This window comes from Schistocerca serialis, chromosome 2 (genome assembly GCF_023864345.2).
Source record: "Schistocerca serialis cubense isolate TAMUIC-IGC-003099 chromosome 2, iqSchSeri2.2, whole genome shotgun sequence".
Classification (NCBI taxonomy): domain Eukaryota; kingdom Metazoa; phylum Arthropoda; class Insecta; order Orthoptera; family Acrididae; genus Schistocerca; species Schistocerca serialis.
This window is the reverse complement of record NC_064639.1, coordinates 240,869,929-240,888,467: the sequence shown is the minus strand read 5'-3', so window position 1 is coordinate 240,888,467 and position 18,539 is coordinate 240,869,929. Positions and strand designations below refer to the sequence as shown.

The following is an 18,539-nucleotide window of genomic DNA, read 5'->3' as shown; positions in this document are numbered from 1 at the left end:
ATCTTGCCTTCTCACATGCAACATAGTCAGATGAAAGATAAAACATTTTATGGCAACCAGAACTGTTGGACCAAGTAAGGAAGAGAGAGTAAGCATGAATGTCAACCCCACACATCAGGAGGTGATAGAAAATGTTGAAGAAGTGTTGTGTCAACCCTATAACCATTCTCTGCAACCAGTTGAATGCTGTAGCAAGAATGAACTCGACCAACTTGGACTTATGCCATAACTGTCATACAACAACCCATAATCTTACCTGTGCCAGTACAGTCAACTCCTCTGCCAAACATAGTGACTCACAGAACCAGGTGTTTTGAGGACAGAGCACAACATGCAGGTGTGTTTCCACTGTAGATACCCTGAACATGTTGTTCACCACTCCTGAGAAAGGCATTGACTTTATGAAGACTGCTTCTCTACCAGACATCAATCTTCACAACAGTTCCTTTCATGCCAGTTAACTGCACACAATTACAGACGACAAGATCACTCCCTACCATGGCATAGCCATTCGCAGTCACTGTACAGAAGTACCAACCACTTTTCTAGCAACAGAATTCAAGAAAACTCAGAGAGGTGACCATCTATGGTGGTGAGGCTCCTAGAGATGAAAATCCTTCATGAAAGACAGTCACTAAGATGTCAGGAAACCTTATTGACATCGCTGTTGACTAGCTTCCTGGTCGCTAGTTGACTCTCTCAGTGCTTCCTTTCCTGTAACGTCGAACACTTATTGCTGACAGTGTTCTGTAATACGAAAGAAATTGTGCTGAAAGTTGCAAATGGGAAATACATCCATCTGAAAGGAACACATATTGCAAGAATAACTAGCAATAACAGAACACAGCCCTAGGAATTTGTTGTTTTAGCAGAACATAGTCGTAGTGTTATGACTGTATGGGACTTCTTGCGGACACCAAAACCAGAAACAGACTGTGGAAGGTCAGAGCACCAGATTGATGAAGCTATTTCAACAAGCACATACAACAAAGATTACTCTGGGTAGTTGTTTACCATTGAAGATGTTACTTTCCTGCAATTGTCACTGAGAAGAGTTTGAGTTGTCAATCAATGTGTTGAGCTGAGTTGTGAAGCTTTTGTCAGTTGCAAAAAGTTATCCAGGGTTACAAAAGAAATTTACATGTCAACAATGATCATAAGCAATGAAGGTGTTCAAGGAGAACTTTTGATCATTAATTGTAATGAGCAGCCACAACACATCCATAAAAGTATGTGCTTAGGGACAACCAAACCAGACTAGGAATGGCAGCTTAGTGCCATTGATGAATCATCATGCTCCACTACCATTACAGACAACACAGCTGTCTATCGAACTGTCAAGCTACCCATAGGATCTGATCCAACTGAGGAACAACATCTGTGAGTGTTAGCTGTTCTGTGTCAATTTTCTGATGCCTTCAGATCTGAAGTTGAGAAAAAATAGCCAAGGGGCCCATGGTAAAACACCACATCAACTTTGGTGAAAGCATTTGTAAAGGGTGTCACAAGCTGAACAACAGATAATCTGTGAGGGAATGAAAAAGGTGCTGTGAGGTGACATTGCTGAATCTTCAGAGAGTTGTTGGTTCTCTACTGTAGTCTTTGTGAAGAAGAATGGCATTTCAGCATTGGCTGTTGATGGCTAAACTAAATCACGAAAAATGGTTTCTATCCATTGCCATGCACTGATGACACTCTAAACTACTTGAAAGGAGCAAAGCATTTTTCAACTCAGATACATTACTGGAAAATCAAAGCTGACAAGGCTGACTGGGAAAAGACTACCTCCATAACTCCTTATGGCCTCTATTCATTCAAAGTTATGCTGTTTGGACTGTGTAACACTCCAGCCATCTTCAAACTTCTTTGGGCAACCTTCTTCCACACCTTATATGGACACTGTGTCATTCCTGTCTGGATGACATTGACATATTTTTAAAAACATTTGAAGAAATGCATTCAGACAGTAGGCCTCTGCTTGAATCTAAAGAATTTCTTGTTCACTGCCCAACAAATAAAAATCTTGGGGAATCTTGTGAATTCTAAAGGTGTTCGTTCTGATCCAGAGGAAATGAGATCATTCACAAATTTTCTGACTCTTTGGCATATATGCGATGTGAGGAGCTTTGTCAGAAAATGCTCACACTAGTAGGGATACATAAAGGACTTCTGTACCAAGGCACATCCACTGCAAGAACTATTGCATCTTTTCATGTCCTTATGAAGGTACTAACACCTTCTCCAATCCTAGCATTGTATGGCAAGATTTCTGATACAGAACATGACTCCAGTACTAGTGGTTGCAGTATAGGTGCAGTTCTAGTGCAAATTCAGAAAGGTGCTGAAAAGATGACAGCTTACAGTTCTAGAGTTCTCACCAAATTTCAGCTGAACTACTGCACAAATGACAAAGAAAGCCTTGCAGTTCTTCAAGTCATCAACAAGTTCTGACTGTATTTATCTGGCAAACCATTTACCACTGTGATGGACCTCCGTTCTCTATGCTGGTTGACTAACCTGAAGGATCCACTGTGTTCACTGAGGTTTCATGAGTATGACATCACTGTCATACACAAAAGCATACATAAACACACAAGGGGACAAACACCTTTCCAAGGAATCATTTGGCAGATTACAGCAGCATTATAAGTTGAAAGTAGTATTTCTCAGTTATGGTTTTATCTATTTTACGATAATCAATCAACAAAATTCCTTCTGCATCCCGAAACACCAACACTATGGTCCTTCCCACTAATTGTATCATCCTTTCTTCCTTTGGAGCTAAAGAACCAGCATAGATTGCTGTTTGGATTTGAGCAGGTATTGGTGAATCCATGTTTCATGCACTGTCTCGTTTGGATGCAAAATGTCACTTCTACTTTTCTTAGAATGCACTAAACACTTTTCAAAAAGTGAACCACAATGAGTGCATGTGGCACCCATCTTGGGCAAAGGTTTCTCATGATCAATTCTTTGCGCATTATATGACCAACATGTTCCTTCAATATCCCTAGAGCATTAGCAATTTCACACACTCTTATACACCCATCTTCCAAAATCATGTAATACACTTTTCAATGATTTCCAATGTGTGTGTACTTTTTGGATGTCCTTCATGTAAGTTGTGTTACAATCTCTGGGCAAGATCAAGAACTTTTGAGACGGCCCTCTTAACCTCTTTTATAGCTGAAGAGGAAAAAAAAAGTTCATTTATTTACTGACATATGTCAAATTTTGTGTGCTTTATGTAAGAGTAAGTGTGACTGTGTGTGTGTGTGTGTGTGTGTGTGTGTGTGTGTGTGTGTGTGTGACATCCACCCATACTACTTTCTGTCCTGGATGGACGAATGTTTCCCTGTGTGTAAGTAATGTGGGTGATGCACTACTTCTCACTCTGAACATGACTTACACTTCATCATTGGGCCTAAAATGAGGTTTCTATAACACTCTCAAACCCCCACCCTCTCCTCCAGTGTGCTTACTGCACATGCATTGCCACCTGGGTATTCACTTCCTGTATTTAGTGAACACCTAGCCAATCCCTGCAATTCTCTACCCATCAACAGAGACCAGGAAATTTGCATCTGATACAATTGCAGAATAATTATGTGAGCTGACAATTTTGGATGTTTGGCACTCTGCAGCATCCATGTACTTCATAAACAATAATTTAGAAAACAATACATATAAACTATTACCAATTCTGTATTATTCAACCAGTGTTCATGATAAGACTATTATCAGGAATCTTAAACTGCCTCTAATTACATCCAAATTGGCATCATGTATACTGCCTAGGAACTGACAGGTGTTTTTGAAACTGTAATTGGTCCATTGTCTGAGTTTATAGTTTAAGCCCTTGACTTGGATCCAAATGAGAGGACTTGAATCAGTTTTGAGAATTTGTTGTAAATGATGAGTTGTGTTCCCAAAATCAGTGGTCAGTTCTCACATTCAACTTCCATCTAAAGATTTTCAGCCCCATTTTTGTCCACTATTCATACTTGTATAAGAATGTATCACCCAGATCAGACACATTGAAGGTGCAGGGGCTTCCAGGATCCCAGTAAAAGCCAGAGGCAACTGCCATAAAAAACTTCAGCCCTGGTACAAAATATGAAATCAAGAAAATAAAAACAAGTACTGATGTAGTTTAGTCACTGTTTGACATTCATTAAATTTTCCAACTTTCCACAAGAACAAAAATTCAAGATAGTGGCTGAGCACTGACACTAAGGACAGCTGTGCAGCTTACAGGCAGATGACCAAAATACTGTAGTATATGTGTCCTGTATTATTATTATTATTATTATTATTATTATTATCAAGCTGATGAATTTAGCAGCCAAAGAAACTTCTGATGCTGCTCACTCTATATAGAATGTAATGTATGACTTGTCATCTACAAATGAAACAACACATTTCAATTTATCATTGCCATTTATAATTATCAGTTAAATGTTGTGGGGAAGCTCAAATGGAATACAAATACATTTAGAAAAAAGGAGACCACTCACCAAAAAGCAGAAGCATTTAGTTCTCAGTAGGCACACACAAAAAGTAGGAAACATGCTACCTTTTCAGGCTAGAGTAAAATACACGCAGAAAAAACAGATGCATATGCACACCTATACCTCTACATGGTGCCAACTGGACAAACTATGCCATTGCTGCATTTTGGCATGTGGATTAGGTTTTGGAGAGGGTTGTGTAGGATGTGGTGGGTAATTGGAGAGAGAAGTGATAGACAAAGAGAGGGATTAAGGGTGGATGGCTAGTAGCTTGGAGGGAGGTGGCCAGCCAGATTGCCAGATAGGAACACGGGAGGGAAGGGTGGCAAATGCAAGGGCTAGGGATGTGATGCATGGTTGCCAGGGCCAGTAGGGGGTGGTGCACACTGAAGATGATGTGGAGACATGAATTTGGAGGGTGTGACAGGATGGAGGAAGGGGAAACTGTTGGGTGGAGGATGTGATGACAGTAGGTTACAGGAGATTGAGCCCTGGACATCCTCTGCTGCCATAATTATACTGGCCTCAATCTCCAGTAGCCTACTGTCCCTACAAACTTCACCCAGCAGCTTTTCTTTCCTCTGTCCTGCCAAGCTCCCCAGTTTACGTCCCCATATCACCTTCAGCATGCATTGCACTACATAGGCTCCAGCAACCATGCATCCTACACCTCACCCATGTACTTGCCATCCCTCCCTCCTACAGACCTAACTGGCAAACTGGCTTCTCCCTTCTAGCCACTAGTCACTCATCCCAGTCCCTCTTCCTGTCTCCCATCTCTTTCTCCCTCTACTCACCCCATCCAGCACAGCCCCCACCATAACCTTGTCCACCTGCCGAAATGCAGCATTGGCACTGTTCATCCAGCCAGCACCATGTATGGACAGTCATATATGTAATGTGTATGTGTGTGTGTGTGTGTGTGTGTGTGTGTGTGTGTGTGTGTGTGTGTGTGTAGATTTCCCTAAAAGATATCAAGTTTCTTCCTTTTTGTGCGTGCCTATCGAATAATTATTGGTTACTAGCTTTCCCCCTTCCTTGAGCCTATGAAATTGTCTTTAAGAAAGAATTTTTTTTTTCTTTTAGGTCCACCTGTACAATCAAAATGCAATGAGTACAATTGCCAACACAGCACTGTCTGTGCAACTGAATCATATAGATCCAGGAAGCAGAGCAACTATTGAACTTGGCAAACCTCAGCCTACTGTATGGAAACTGCCTTTCCGCCTGGCTGATCGCAATTTCTTTGATACATCATTCATGTGTGATCCAGCTGCCCCAATGAGGTATGTAAATTATCAGTAGTTAGATACAGGAGTTGCTGTAGTCTGTGTTTGTGGTACAAAATCAGTTAATGATTTAAGTGTGACATCTTCATGCTTTGTGTCTTCACATCTGCCGCCATCTGCCACTAGCAGGCTCCAAACGGCAATGTGTAACATGGTGGTGTATAACATAGTTATGTTGGTGCATGAGAAACAGAGGGCTGTAATCTGGTTTCAAATTCAAAGCATTCATCCTCACATCGAATCAGCATTACAGTGTCAGACCACACATGACTGCTGTGAAATCTGCAGCAATCCAACATTGTGGGTTCACTGTCATCAATTATCTTCCGTACAGTCCCAACTTAGTCTCATCCAATTTTCATCTGTTTCCAAAACTTAAAGAACACCTCTGATGACTTCACTTTGATAGAGATGAAGTATTGCAGACAGAGGTGAGGCTTGTGGCTGTGTCAACAAAGTCAAACATTCTACAGTGACAGTATCAACAAACCGGTCTCTCAGAGGCTGAAATGTGTTGAGAAATAAATATGTAGACATGAAGATTAAAGATGTGGAATGCTAATAATGTACATTTTATTTAAAAAGCTTAAGACTCTTCATATAAAAAAAATTCAGAGGCATTATGTTTCAGTATGCCCTCATAATACTATTGAATTTTCTTCAGTGACAAATCAATTAAGTTGAAACACTTTTTCTACAAAAAAAAATTAAATTGTTCCAAGGACATGTAAGATCCAAGCTGCTAAATAATTATACTTAATGACCAACTTATGCATGTTCTTTTCTTTTGTACTCACATTTCTAGCACAATAAATTTTTATTAACATTGTCAGTGTACATGGAATGCACACTCAGCTATCAAAATCAATTTTCTATGAGTATAATTTAAAAGCCTCAATTAGTAAATAATGTCTACCATTTCTTTAATATGTTTGCCCTCATTCACTTTGCTGCATGGACTTTTCAGATATATGTGTATATATATGTGTGGGAAAGGGTGAAGAGGGAGGGTGTTCTTCAACTGTACAAACATGATTTCTTTGGCTGAAGAAAGCAACCAGAAAAACTGCATTGCATGCATAGAATAATATTAGCCATGTGTCAAATAACTAAATACATTAACAACATCTTCCCTTTATATCAAATTACATCTTCTTACCATTAAAATGTAAGTACAGCATTTATTTGAAAGACAAACTGTTGATGACAGTAAATTACAAATAAAAACAATCTTTTCAAAGAAGGAAGATTAAGCCTTAAAACACTCAACACCAACATTGTTATTAAAGAAGGAGTACAAAGTGAACTGGAGTTGGAAAAGACAGGACTTCATCCATGGTCTCTCTAAAATCAAGCATCACAACATTCAGCTGATGTTATTTAGAAAAACTGTCTAAAATTTAAATTAAGATGTCTCAACAGGGATTTGAAATGTTTCTTACCAAATACAAATCCAATTGCTTAATTGCTGTGCTACTTCACTAGGTAACTGTATAAAGATACATGACTGATTAAGTGTATGTATAGCAAATGCAAAGTGTATGTATAGCAAATCTGGAATAACAATTTGATAAGGAACTCATCTAACAGAATGAGAACCAAGTGGAGAGCTATAAGGAAGGAAACTTGTATAGAAAAAAAAAAGAATGTTCCATTAACACAAGAAGGCTCAAAAGTCACAGACCCAAAATATGCTGTGATAAAATTCAATTACTATTTCAGTTCACTAGCTGAAGACCTCATTCTAGTAAATTCTAAAGGACCAGTCCCAAGTTTCTCCAGCAAATCAGTGATTGTGGATGACTCTATGTATGTTTATGAAACAAATCCCAATGATATTATAAGTGAAATTAAATCATTAAGCAATAAAATGTCAAGTGGCCTTGTTGAAGTACCTGATTTCATATTAAAAGCATGTGCTCATCATATAGCAAAACTGTTGGCACAAATTTTCAAACTCTCTCTAGAAACTGGTGTCTTTCCAGATGTTCTCAAAATAGCAAAAGTTTCACTGCTGCTAAAAAAGGGTTCTTCTGATCAAGCATTGAACTTCCAATCTGTATCACAGCTAAATTCCTTCTCAAAAATTCTATAAAAACTCTTTTATGACAGTATTTTAAGTTTCATAAATAACTGTTCACCTCTTACTGTACAACAACATGGCCTTAGAAAGTCTAAATCTAGAGAGACAGCAATTTTTTAATTCTTAGACTGTGCTTCAAAATCCCTTAATCAAGATAAATTAGCTGCAGTTGTCAAAAGCCTTCGATGCTGTAAATCATAACAGTCTGCTTTGAAAATTAGAAAGATGAGGAATAAGAGGTGTAGCACATAGCTGGTTGTGTTCATTCCTAAAAAATTGCAGGCAGAAGGTGTTACTTCAGTACAAATTCAACACTAAGAACAACACAAGAAACAACTCCTTCCTTTCTAGTGAATTACCAATAAAATATGGTGTACTGCACTGCTCAATCTTAGGTTCACTGCTCTTCTTGATCTATGTGGATGATTTTGTTGAATATCTGGTCCCCAAAAAACTACCTTATTTGCCAATGACACCAGCATATTGCTTACTGGAGCTAGCCCAGAAGCCTTGCAGTCAACAGCAGGAAGTTCTATGAAAAGACTTCCTGAGTGGTTCACAAGAAAGAAACTCATTTTAAATATTGAAAAACTGTGTGTCTTAAGTTTATTTCCTCCATTGAACCAAATGTCTACTCACCCACGATTAAAAAATTAGCCCCTATAAAATGTAAGTGTCACAAAATTTTTGGGTTTGTGGGTTCAGAAAGACTTAAACTGGGACACACACATAAATAACTTGTCTAGGAAATTCTCGTCTGTGTGCTATGGTCCAAGAACATTAAAGTCTACAACAAGCAAAACAACGGTACTGCAGGGATATTATGCACATTTCCACTCACTCCTTCGATACAGGGGCATTTTCCAGGGACACTCACCACACAACTTAAAGGTTTTAGAACACAAAAAAAGAGTTCTAAGAATAATTTGTGACCTTAAAAAAAGGAAGCCCTCTAAATCTTATTTTACTGAGCTTGTTAATCCAAACGTTCCAAGCTTGTTCATTTATGAAACTATCTTCTTCACTAGAGACTATCTCTTGAAAACAGGCAAACTACTACAAAACAAAAATGTACACAACTACTGTACCAGAGAGAAATCAAATATTTGCCAGAAATATCACAGAACTACAGTGAATCAAGGAGCTTAATTAACATTGGTATCATATTACACAATAACATACCAGAGGAAACAAAAATTGCTACATACCCAAAATTTGAAATTGAACTAAAGGCACTTCTATCAAAGCCTGTTTCTATTCCATAAAAGAATTTCTGAATATGCAACAAAAAAGTTACTTAAAAATTAAATTATAAGAATATGTACCTAATTTTAATTTGCTACTATTTGCTAGGATTATGTTTAACTTCAACTTTTCTTTGACCTGTCCATTATCAATTGTGCAACTTGTGCTCCACGATATAACTGGGCCAGTCAAAAATCAGTGAATCCAACCAATAAAAATACAAAAGCATTGAGGAACAAGAAAAGGTGTTTGAAGTTCTCACAGACAGTAGGCACTATGATAATATCAAAGTAGGCAATTCAGTTGAGTCTGGATCCGCACGAGCGCTACAGTCCCAGGTTCGAATCCTGCCTCGGGCATGGATGTGTGTGATGTCCTTAGGTTAGTTAGGTTTAAGTAGTTCTAAGTTCTAGGGGAGTGATGACCACAGCAGTTAAGTCCCATAGTGATCAGAGCCATTTGAACCAATTCAGTTGAAGAGGAATGGACCTTTCTAAAACAGAACAAGATGGTCAGAAAAATATATGCACAAGTAAGACAACTGCAAAGAAACCTTGGCTAACAGAGGAAACACTTCAACTGACTGGTGAAAGATGGGAGTACAAACATGTTCAGGAAAAGACATAATACAGAAATACTAAACAAATACTAAACATTTAGAAATGAAAACAGTAGAAAGTGCAGCAAAGATAGAGTAAAATGACTGTAGGAAGAAATGTGAAGAAATCAAAAGAAATGATTGTCAGTAGGACAGATTCATAATAGGGAAAAATCAAAGAAACCTTTCATGAAATTAAAACCAAAGGTGTTAACATTCAGAGGGCAGATGGAATTTCACAGTTGAATGCAAAGGAGCAAATGGATGCGTGGAAAGAATGTACTGAAGTCCTCTACAAGGGGGAGGAGCAGCCTGCTGATCTGGTAGAAGAAGAAATTGTACTTGATTTGAGGACATAGGGGATCCAGTATTACAGTCAGAGTTTGAAAGAGCTTTGGAAGACTTGCAGTCAAATAAGCAGAATTCATAGGTCACATCCCTTTGGAATTTCTACAATCATTGGAGAAAGCTGTAGCCAAAGGACTATTGAAGTCAATATGTAGAATCTTTGAAACTGGAGACATACCATCAGATTTTCAGAAAAATATCATCCATATAGTCCAAAAGATACCAAAGGCAGGTAAATGTGAGAACTAGAACACCATCAATTTAGCAGCTCATGTCTCCAAGGTGCTGACAAGAATGATACACACAAGAAAGAAAAAGAAAACTGATGATTTGTTGGATGACTATCAGTTTGGCTTTAGGAAAGATAAGGCACAAGGTAGTCAGTTCTGCTGCTGAACTTGATAGTGTGAGCCAAACTTGCAAAAAATCAAGACACATTTGTAGGACTTGTCAACCTAGGAAAAGTGTTTGACAACATAAAATGGTGCAAGACGTTTGAAATTCTCAGAAAAATTAGTATAAGTTCTAGAGAGGTGGGTAATGTACAACAAGAGGAGGGAACAACAAGAAGGGAGATCAAGAACAAAGTGCTCAGATTAAAATGGGTTTAACACAGGGATACAGTCTTTCTCCCCAATTCTTTGATCTCTACATTAAAAAACTAATGACAGAAATAAAAGAAAGATTCAGGAGTGGGATTAAAATTCAAAGTAAAAGGATATCAATGAAGATTTACTAATGACATTGCTTTCTCAATGGAAGTAAGGAAAAGTTACAGGAACTGAATGGAATAAAATGTCTAATGGGGACAGAATGTGTATCAAGAATAAATCAAAAAGAGATGAAATTAATGTAAAGTATCAGAAATGAGATTAGCAAACTTAACATCAAAATTGCAGACCACCAGGTAACAAAGTAGATGAAAGTGAAGCATTTTTTCTATCTTGGAAGTAAAATTTCACATAATGATTGAAGCAAGCAATCTATCCTTTTCTTAATATTGTTGATATGCCAACTCAGAAAACCCATTCTTTTATATGTGTTCTTGTTTCTTGAAATTTCTAATACAAATTTTAGTTTGAAACTGATACAATTTTTTATGGTTATTGATTAAGAACAAATAAAATGTTCTATTTTATATTAACAGTCATAAACAAAAATTCTGTACTCAAACAATTTATGTATGCATTGTCATGGCTGGCAGAAGTTTATAAATATGTCATAACATTCTTAGACATACAGAGTGATAGGAATATTCCTTTGGAATGAAAAGAAATTGCAGGTAGATTCAAGTACTATTCAAAGAACATTATAAAGGTTATTTGGATTGATCTCTAATTATGAACAGAACAGTTAAACTGATTTGGCCCTTGGGTTACAATTCACATAACTTAACATCAGCCATGGCAAAAATCACATTAAAGAAACAAGCTTCCTTTGCTGATAGAAATACAAGTTGTAGTAACTGCAAAGCAGGCTAACCATATTTCCTTCTGCTTTGTTCTTTCATTAGAATAAATAGAAACTAATACACAATATGTATAATATATAATATACTACATCATGCAATTTATTTCATAAATTTTGCAGTATCATTGGTCAGTTATGCTCACTGATGATTAATAAGATTGATTTTCCTTCCCAGAGAAGATCTGTTTGATGATGACCAGGAATCATGGGATGAACCCCTCCGAAGAGATTTTCTGATGTATGGCAAAAAGCATGTCAGAGGTATGATTTAAAAAAGCCATGATAAAGAATTACAGAATTGTATAAGTTATTTGAAATAACACAGCTCCCTACATTCCTTTATTTTTCAAGTTTAATGCACTTGCAATTTCTATTTCTTACAAGAACAGTAAATATATTCCAACGACACAAATTACAATATAATCATAATGAGGTATCACTAACAAACATCATTCAATTTTTTAAAACTTGTTTATTTATCATGTTTGTGGGATCACATTAGCCAAAGTTATGCAGTCATGGAACAAGCCAGAACATAGATCACAGAGTGCTGATTACAAAATTTATAAACAAAAGAATCAAACAATTAACAAACATAAAAAAGTATGAGAGAGCATATTAATAAGTAACAAATTACAGAAAAAGTTCCCAACTACTCTGAGGAAAACTTGTACACAATAGGAGTAGTCTATCACATGGAAATCTGTCAGCTTGGATTTGAATACTTGGGGTTTATCACTCAGTTTTTTCAGTTCTGTTGGAAACCTACTGAAAATGAAACATGCTGAAAAGTGCATATCTTTCTGCACAGTGTTTAAGAAAGTGTTGTCTCAGTGTATATCATTTTTCTGTCTAGTGTTTACTGAACAAATATTACAGTTTCTTCTGAATGAGTCACTATTGCCAGCAATTAATCCCACGAGAAACAGATGTGCAGGGATGACTGAGTTAGAATTCAAAGACATAAGAACAATAATCCATATGAAGTTTGACACTGTAGATCAGTCTGACCTTGGTCAGTGAACAGTTCTGCCAAAAATATAACACCTTATGAGATATTAATAATATTATGAAAAGGATAGACTGCTGTTCACCATAAAGATGACTCACTGAGTTGTAGACAAGTACAATGAACAGACCGTTACACAATGAGCTTTCAGCCAAAACCTTTCTCAGAAATAAACAAACACATTGACACAAGGAAGCACACATCATGTACAAATGACCGCTACCTCTGGCCGCTGTGGCCATAGTGGCTGGAGATAGTGGTTATCTGTGCGTGAGGTGTGCCTGCTTGTGTCGTGTGTGTATGTGTGTGTGTGTGTGTGTGTGTGTGTGTGTGTGTGTGTGTGTGTGTGTGTTACAAACAGTTTCTGTGTTAAGCCTGTCTGCAACTTAACATGTCATCTTCACAGTGACTAGCAATCTATTCTTTTCATAATGTTGTTGATATTCCAATACAGTCACTGTAAAGAAACTTCTAATGAAACAGAGGTTACTGCATAATAGGTGTAAAACAAATCATAGGGCTATAGATTGTGAGACGCTGAATAATGAAATGCATTTGGCTGTCAAGTGAGCAATGCATGAAGCCTTGAATGACTATGGTAGTAGAATACTGTCAAATGATCTTTCACAGCATCCATAGAAATTCTGTTTCTATGTAAAGGCTGCTAATAGCACCAAAGTTAATATCCAATACCTAGCAAATGACACAGGAACTAAAAGAGAAGGCAGCAAAGCAAAAACTGTGACTCCATTTTAAAATGTTCCGCTACAAAGGAAAACTCTGGAGAATTGCTGCACTTTAATCCTAGTATGACTGAAAATATGAGTGAAATAAGTATCAGTGTTAGTGTTGTTGAGAAACAGCTGAAATCATCAAATCTGAACAAAGCTCCAGGGCCCAATGGAATCTGTATCAGATTCTTTGCTGAATTTGCAGCTGAGTTAGCCCCTCTTATAATAAGCTATTGTAGATCCCTTGAACAAAAATCTGTGCCCAGTTCTTAGAAAAAATCACGGACCACTCCTATCTATGAGAAGATAGTAGAAGTGATTCACAAAACTACCGTCCAATGTCCTTGACTTTGATTTGTTGTTTAATCTTAGAACATATTCTGACCTCTAACAGAATGACCTCCTCCATGCCAACCAGCATGGATTCTGAAAACATCAGACATGTGGAACCCATCTCACACTTTTATCACATGACATACTGAAAGCTTTGGATCAAGGCAGTCAGATAGATGCAGTATTTCTTGATTTCCAGAAAGCACTTGACTCAGTACCACGCCTCATACAAATACCTGTGTGTAAAGTTTGTAGGGATATTAAAGGGAACCATCACATAGGCTGAGTCATGGGTAAAGCAGGTGGTAGACTTCAGTTTATTAGTAGAATACAGGGAAAGTGCAATCAGTCTACAAAGGATTCCAGAATGAGATTTTCACTCTGCAGCGGAGTGTGCACTGATATGAAACTTCCTGGCAGATTAAAACTGTGTGCCCGACCGAGACTCGAACTCGGGACCTTTGCCTTTCGCGGGCAAGTGCTCTACCATCTGAGCTACCAAAGCACGACTCACGCCCGGTATTCACAGCTTTACTTCTGCCAGTATCTCGTCTCCTACCTTCCAAACTTTACAGAAGCTCTCCTGCGAACCTTGCAAAACTAGCACTCCTGAAAGAAAGGATATAGCGGAGACATGGCTTAGCCACAGCCTGGGGGATGTTTCCAGAATGAGATTTTCACTCTGCAGTGGAGTGTGCGCTGATATGAAACTTCCTGGCAGATTAAAACTGTGTGCCCGACTGAGACTCGAACTCGGGACCGGTCCCGGTCCCGAGTTCGAGTCTCGGTCGGGCACACAGTTTTAATCTGCCAGGAAGTTTCAGTCTACAAAGGAGATTGCTTACAAATCACTCATATGACTAATTCTAGAATACTGCTCAAGCATATGGGACCCATACCAAATAGGGCTCGCAGGGGATATTGAATGTACACAGAGAAGGGTAGCACACATGGTCGCAGGTTGCTTTGATCCATGGGAGAGTGTCACAGACATACTGAAGAAACTGAACTTGCTGATTCTTGAAGACAGACATAAAATATCCTGAAAAAAATCTACTAATAAAGTTTCAATAAACTGCTTTAAATGATGACTCTAGGAATGTACTACAAACTCCTATGCATTGATCACATGAGGACTGTGAGGATAAGATTAGAATAACTATAGCACACATGGTGGCATTCAAACAATCATTCTAACCATGCTCCACACTTAAATGGAATGGGAAGAAGCTGTAATAACTGGTACAATGGAATGTACCCTCTGCCATGCACTTCATGGAGGTTTGCAGAGGATAGATGTTGACATAGATGTAGATCTGGACATCATGTAACATAACAGAGTGAAAGTAAAAAAGTAAACAAGCCATGATACTTCACTGTCAGAAATCATCTTGTAATGAAGACAGCTGCATTCAGTTTCTATACAAAATATTGAATGTGATACTTGCAAGAGAGCCTACTATATATCCACAGCACTAATAATTTAAAATAATCAACTCCAGTGGCTGTTGACCACCTTGGGTCAGTAAAATATTGCTTGTACAAGAGTTCAGTGCCACTGTGTTTTGTTACAGTTAAGCATTAATCTGATCTCTAAAAGCCATGTGATGATGTAACTAATTACCTTACTAGCTATGACTTTTATAAGAACTCCTATGTCATATGCAAAGAGAATATTTTATGAGTTATCTGTTATGTTTAATGGTAGTTCATTGATACATATCAAGAAAAGCAACAGACCCATAGCACAAGCCAGTGGAAACCCCCATTTTACATTACTCCAATTAGATTCAAATTCTCCCCAGTTTGTTGACACTGGAGGATAACATTCTGCCCTCTGCTTTTCCAGATTTGAAGTGAACTATTGTTCAGCTTTTCCCTTAATAACAAAATGTTCCAACTTATCCAAAATAATTTCATGGTCCACACAAGCAAATGCTTTTGTTGAAGTGAATACCTACTGTTCTCAATCATTTAGCTCTACAAGTGCCTCACACACAAAACAGTAAAGTGCATTTTCTCTATATTCTTCTTTCCTGAAACCAAAGTGCCAATATAACAGAAAATTATGTGTACTGAGATGTGTCATTACTCTCCTATACATTGCTTTCCCAAAAACTTTTGAAAAACTGGTAGCAAAGAAAGTGGCCATTAACTATCTGTACTCTCTTTTACTATTTTTGTAAAGTAATTCCAATACCAAGTATTCCAATCTGTCAGGAAACTGACAACACTTGAAATACATGTTTCACAGGTGATTGAGTACAGATCTAACGTATGGCACATTGATCTTCATAATTCTACTTGAAATTTAATTGTTCCCATGGGAGCCTCTTTAATGCCATAATGACTGATTCAGTTTCATCTTTGTTTGTTTCCTGTAGTTGCATGTGACTTGGTCTGCCTGGAGTCCTGCATACTTACCTCTGTTTAAATTTTTCACCTGCTTTATTTCTTTGTCAATAGCCCTCGGTTTCAACATACTGCAAGGCTATACTGGCTGAAAAATGGGGGGTGGAAGTTCAACACTGACTACTGTAAATAATGTAGCCAACAGTTGCCCAATTGGGTTTCACTGTTCTTTGCTTTCACTGTTCACAGCCCCCCAATATTGCACAGTTATATGGCCAATTCGCTATTGGTAAATGTTGATAAGCCTCATTAATAGGTTGCAGACAACATTAGCATACTGCTACAATAGTTTGCTGTTGAAGCTCTAAACCTAACCACACAGTTCACAGTTCTTGCAGAATAATACAGTACATGTAACACTATTTTCCAAAGAAATTAAACAGACATTGTCATTAATTGTTCTAACAAATGGTCTATTGGTGTTACATTTATTCCGCTGTTAAGTTAATGCATTGTTATAAATCTAGCCAATACATGTTTTACCTCTGAAACTCAGCTGTGAACTGACTGACTGTCTTGAGACCAAAAATCGATCCTTTATATGTATTCACAATAACAGGCACTGAAACTATACGTTGTTCAATGTACAATTAAAACATAAACCATTCAATTAACTGAATACATTGAAAAATTCCTTCTTTTTAACAGGACCTTGTACAACAGAGGTTATGCCAAATTATTTTTTAAATGATGAACTTATCAGATATAGCTATATAAATAGAGAAAAAGGCTTTGAAGTTACTGGTATAGTGACAAAGGATTTTAGAGTGTTTTGTGTGTACAGATCACCATGTTGCAATATTAACATCTTTCTGAAAAAAATTGCTAGCTCATTGAGAACAAATATAAAGAGAAACATTGGCATGGGAAAAGACACAAAAATAAGACAGGATTTTGAAGAATTGTTAATACAGCATAACATGAAAGTAACAATAACTGCACCAAGAGTGACTTCACAAAGTGAGACAGTTATTGACAACATAATTACTAATATGTGTGACTATGAGTCACATGTAGTTCAGACAGAAATATCTGACTATCATGAACAACTAATCAGCTTTTGCAGAAGTAATGACACAGTATCAGAACCAAACTGAAAAACCAAAGAAAATAGGATCATCAGTGAACAAAATATCAACATCTTTAGAATAATGGTAAGTAAGGAAACCTGGAATGAAACCCTACAGACCCAGAGTGTAAATGAAAAATATGATGCATTTATTTCAACAATTAAATACAATTTTAATGTAGCATTTCCTAAAGTAAAGAGACCAGAAAGGCTTCGAGAGCAAACACAGTGGATTACCAGTGAAATACTAGAACAGTGAAGGAAGCTGCAGGATCTGAGATGGATGGGCGAAGCTGAAAACTATAAAATGTTAAAAAAGAAGTATAGAAAAACAATAAGAGAAGCAAAAGCAAGAGCAATTGACACCACCATAACGAACTCAAAAAACAAGGCAAAGGCAGCTTGGAATGCAATTAATACTGAAAGAAAGGAAAAAGATGGGTCAAACAAAGAAGAAGGTATTAGGTCAATCAAAATAGATAACACAATGGTCACAGATGGTATGGAAATAGCAAACATACTGAATAATAACTATATCAGTGTAGTAGAAAACTTAAAATTGGAAAGATACACAAAAAACAGAAGAGCATTAAGGTACCAAAAAGATCATGCAGTACTATGTTCTTAAGACCAGTCACATAAGATAAACTATGGAAAACTATACAGAACCTGAAGTCTGAGAAATTAGCTGGTGATGATGAAATATCAAATCATGTAATAAAGCTGGCAAATGAGCAGATAATAACACCACTGCTGAACATAGCAAACCGTTCCTTCAGAGATGGAATTTTTCCAGAAAAACTGAAGATAACAAAGGTGGTGCCAGTGTACAAGAAAGGGGATAAGGATGACCCCAACAACTACAGACCAGTTTCATTTATATCAGGTTTCTCGAAAATCCTAGAAATGCTTCTGTATACCAGATATAAATAATTATTTGGACAAACATAACATTCTCATATCCTCGCAACATGGTTTCAGAAAAGGTAAATCTACAGAATCAGCTGTTGCCAGTCTAACAGAATACATTTTACAGTCCTTAAATGAAAAAAAGGTTGCCTCTGCAATGTTTCTGGACCTTTCAAAATCATTTGACACCATTGACCATGAAATGCTGATACAAAAATTAGGCAACTATGTCATTCGAGGGCAACCAAGTGAATGGATAAAATCATACTTGTGCAACTGCAAGCAGTATGTATCATTAGGAAACTCATAGCAATGAGAAACCAAACCCATCAAATATGGAGTACTGCAGGGTTCAGTAATGGGGCCATTGTTATTTAATGTATTCGTTAATGATATAGGTGTCGAGGAGGAAGAAAAGAAAGTATTGCATGCTGATGACATGACTATACTAAACAGTGATCAAAATATGGAACAGCTTGAGAGAAGAACATACACATCTGCAAATGTCACAGCTCAATGGCTCTTGGAAAAT

General features: G+C 37.3%; 1 protein-coding gene across 2 annotated transcripts in view; it reads left to right on the top strand.

Annotated features, from left to right (window-relative positions):
- The window catches only part of LOC126456986 (neither inactivation nor afterpotential protein C), a 390,163-nt gene that overhangs the window by 324,165 nt on the left and 47,459 nt on the right, over window positions 1–18,539 (top strand). For both annotated transcript variants that reach the window (XM_050092949.1, XM_050092948.1), the window contains exons 23-24: window positions 5,598–5,797; window positions 11,720–11,805. In XM_050092949.1, coding sequence (XP_049948906.1) covers window positions 5,598–5,797; window positions 11,720–11,805 — 286 coding nt within the window. The remainder of the gene's footprint in view (window positions 1–5,597; window positions 5,798–11,719; window positions 11,806–18,539) is intronic.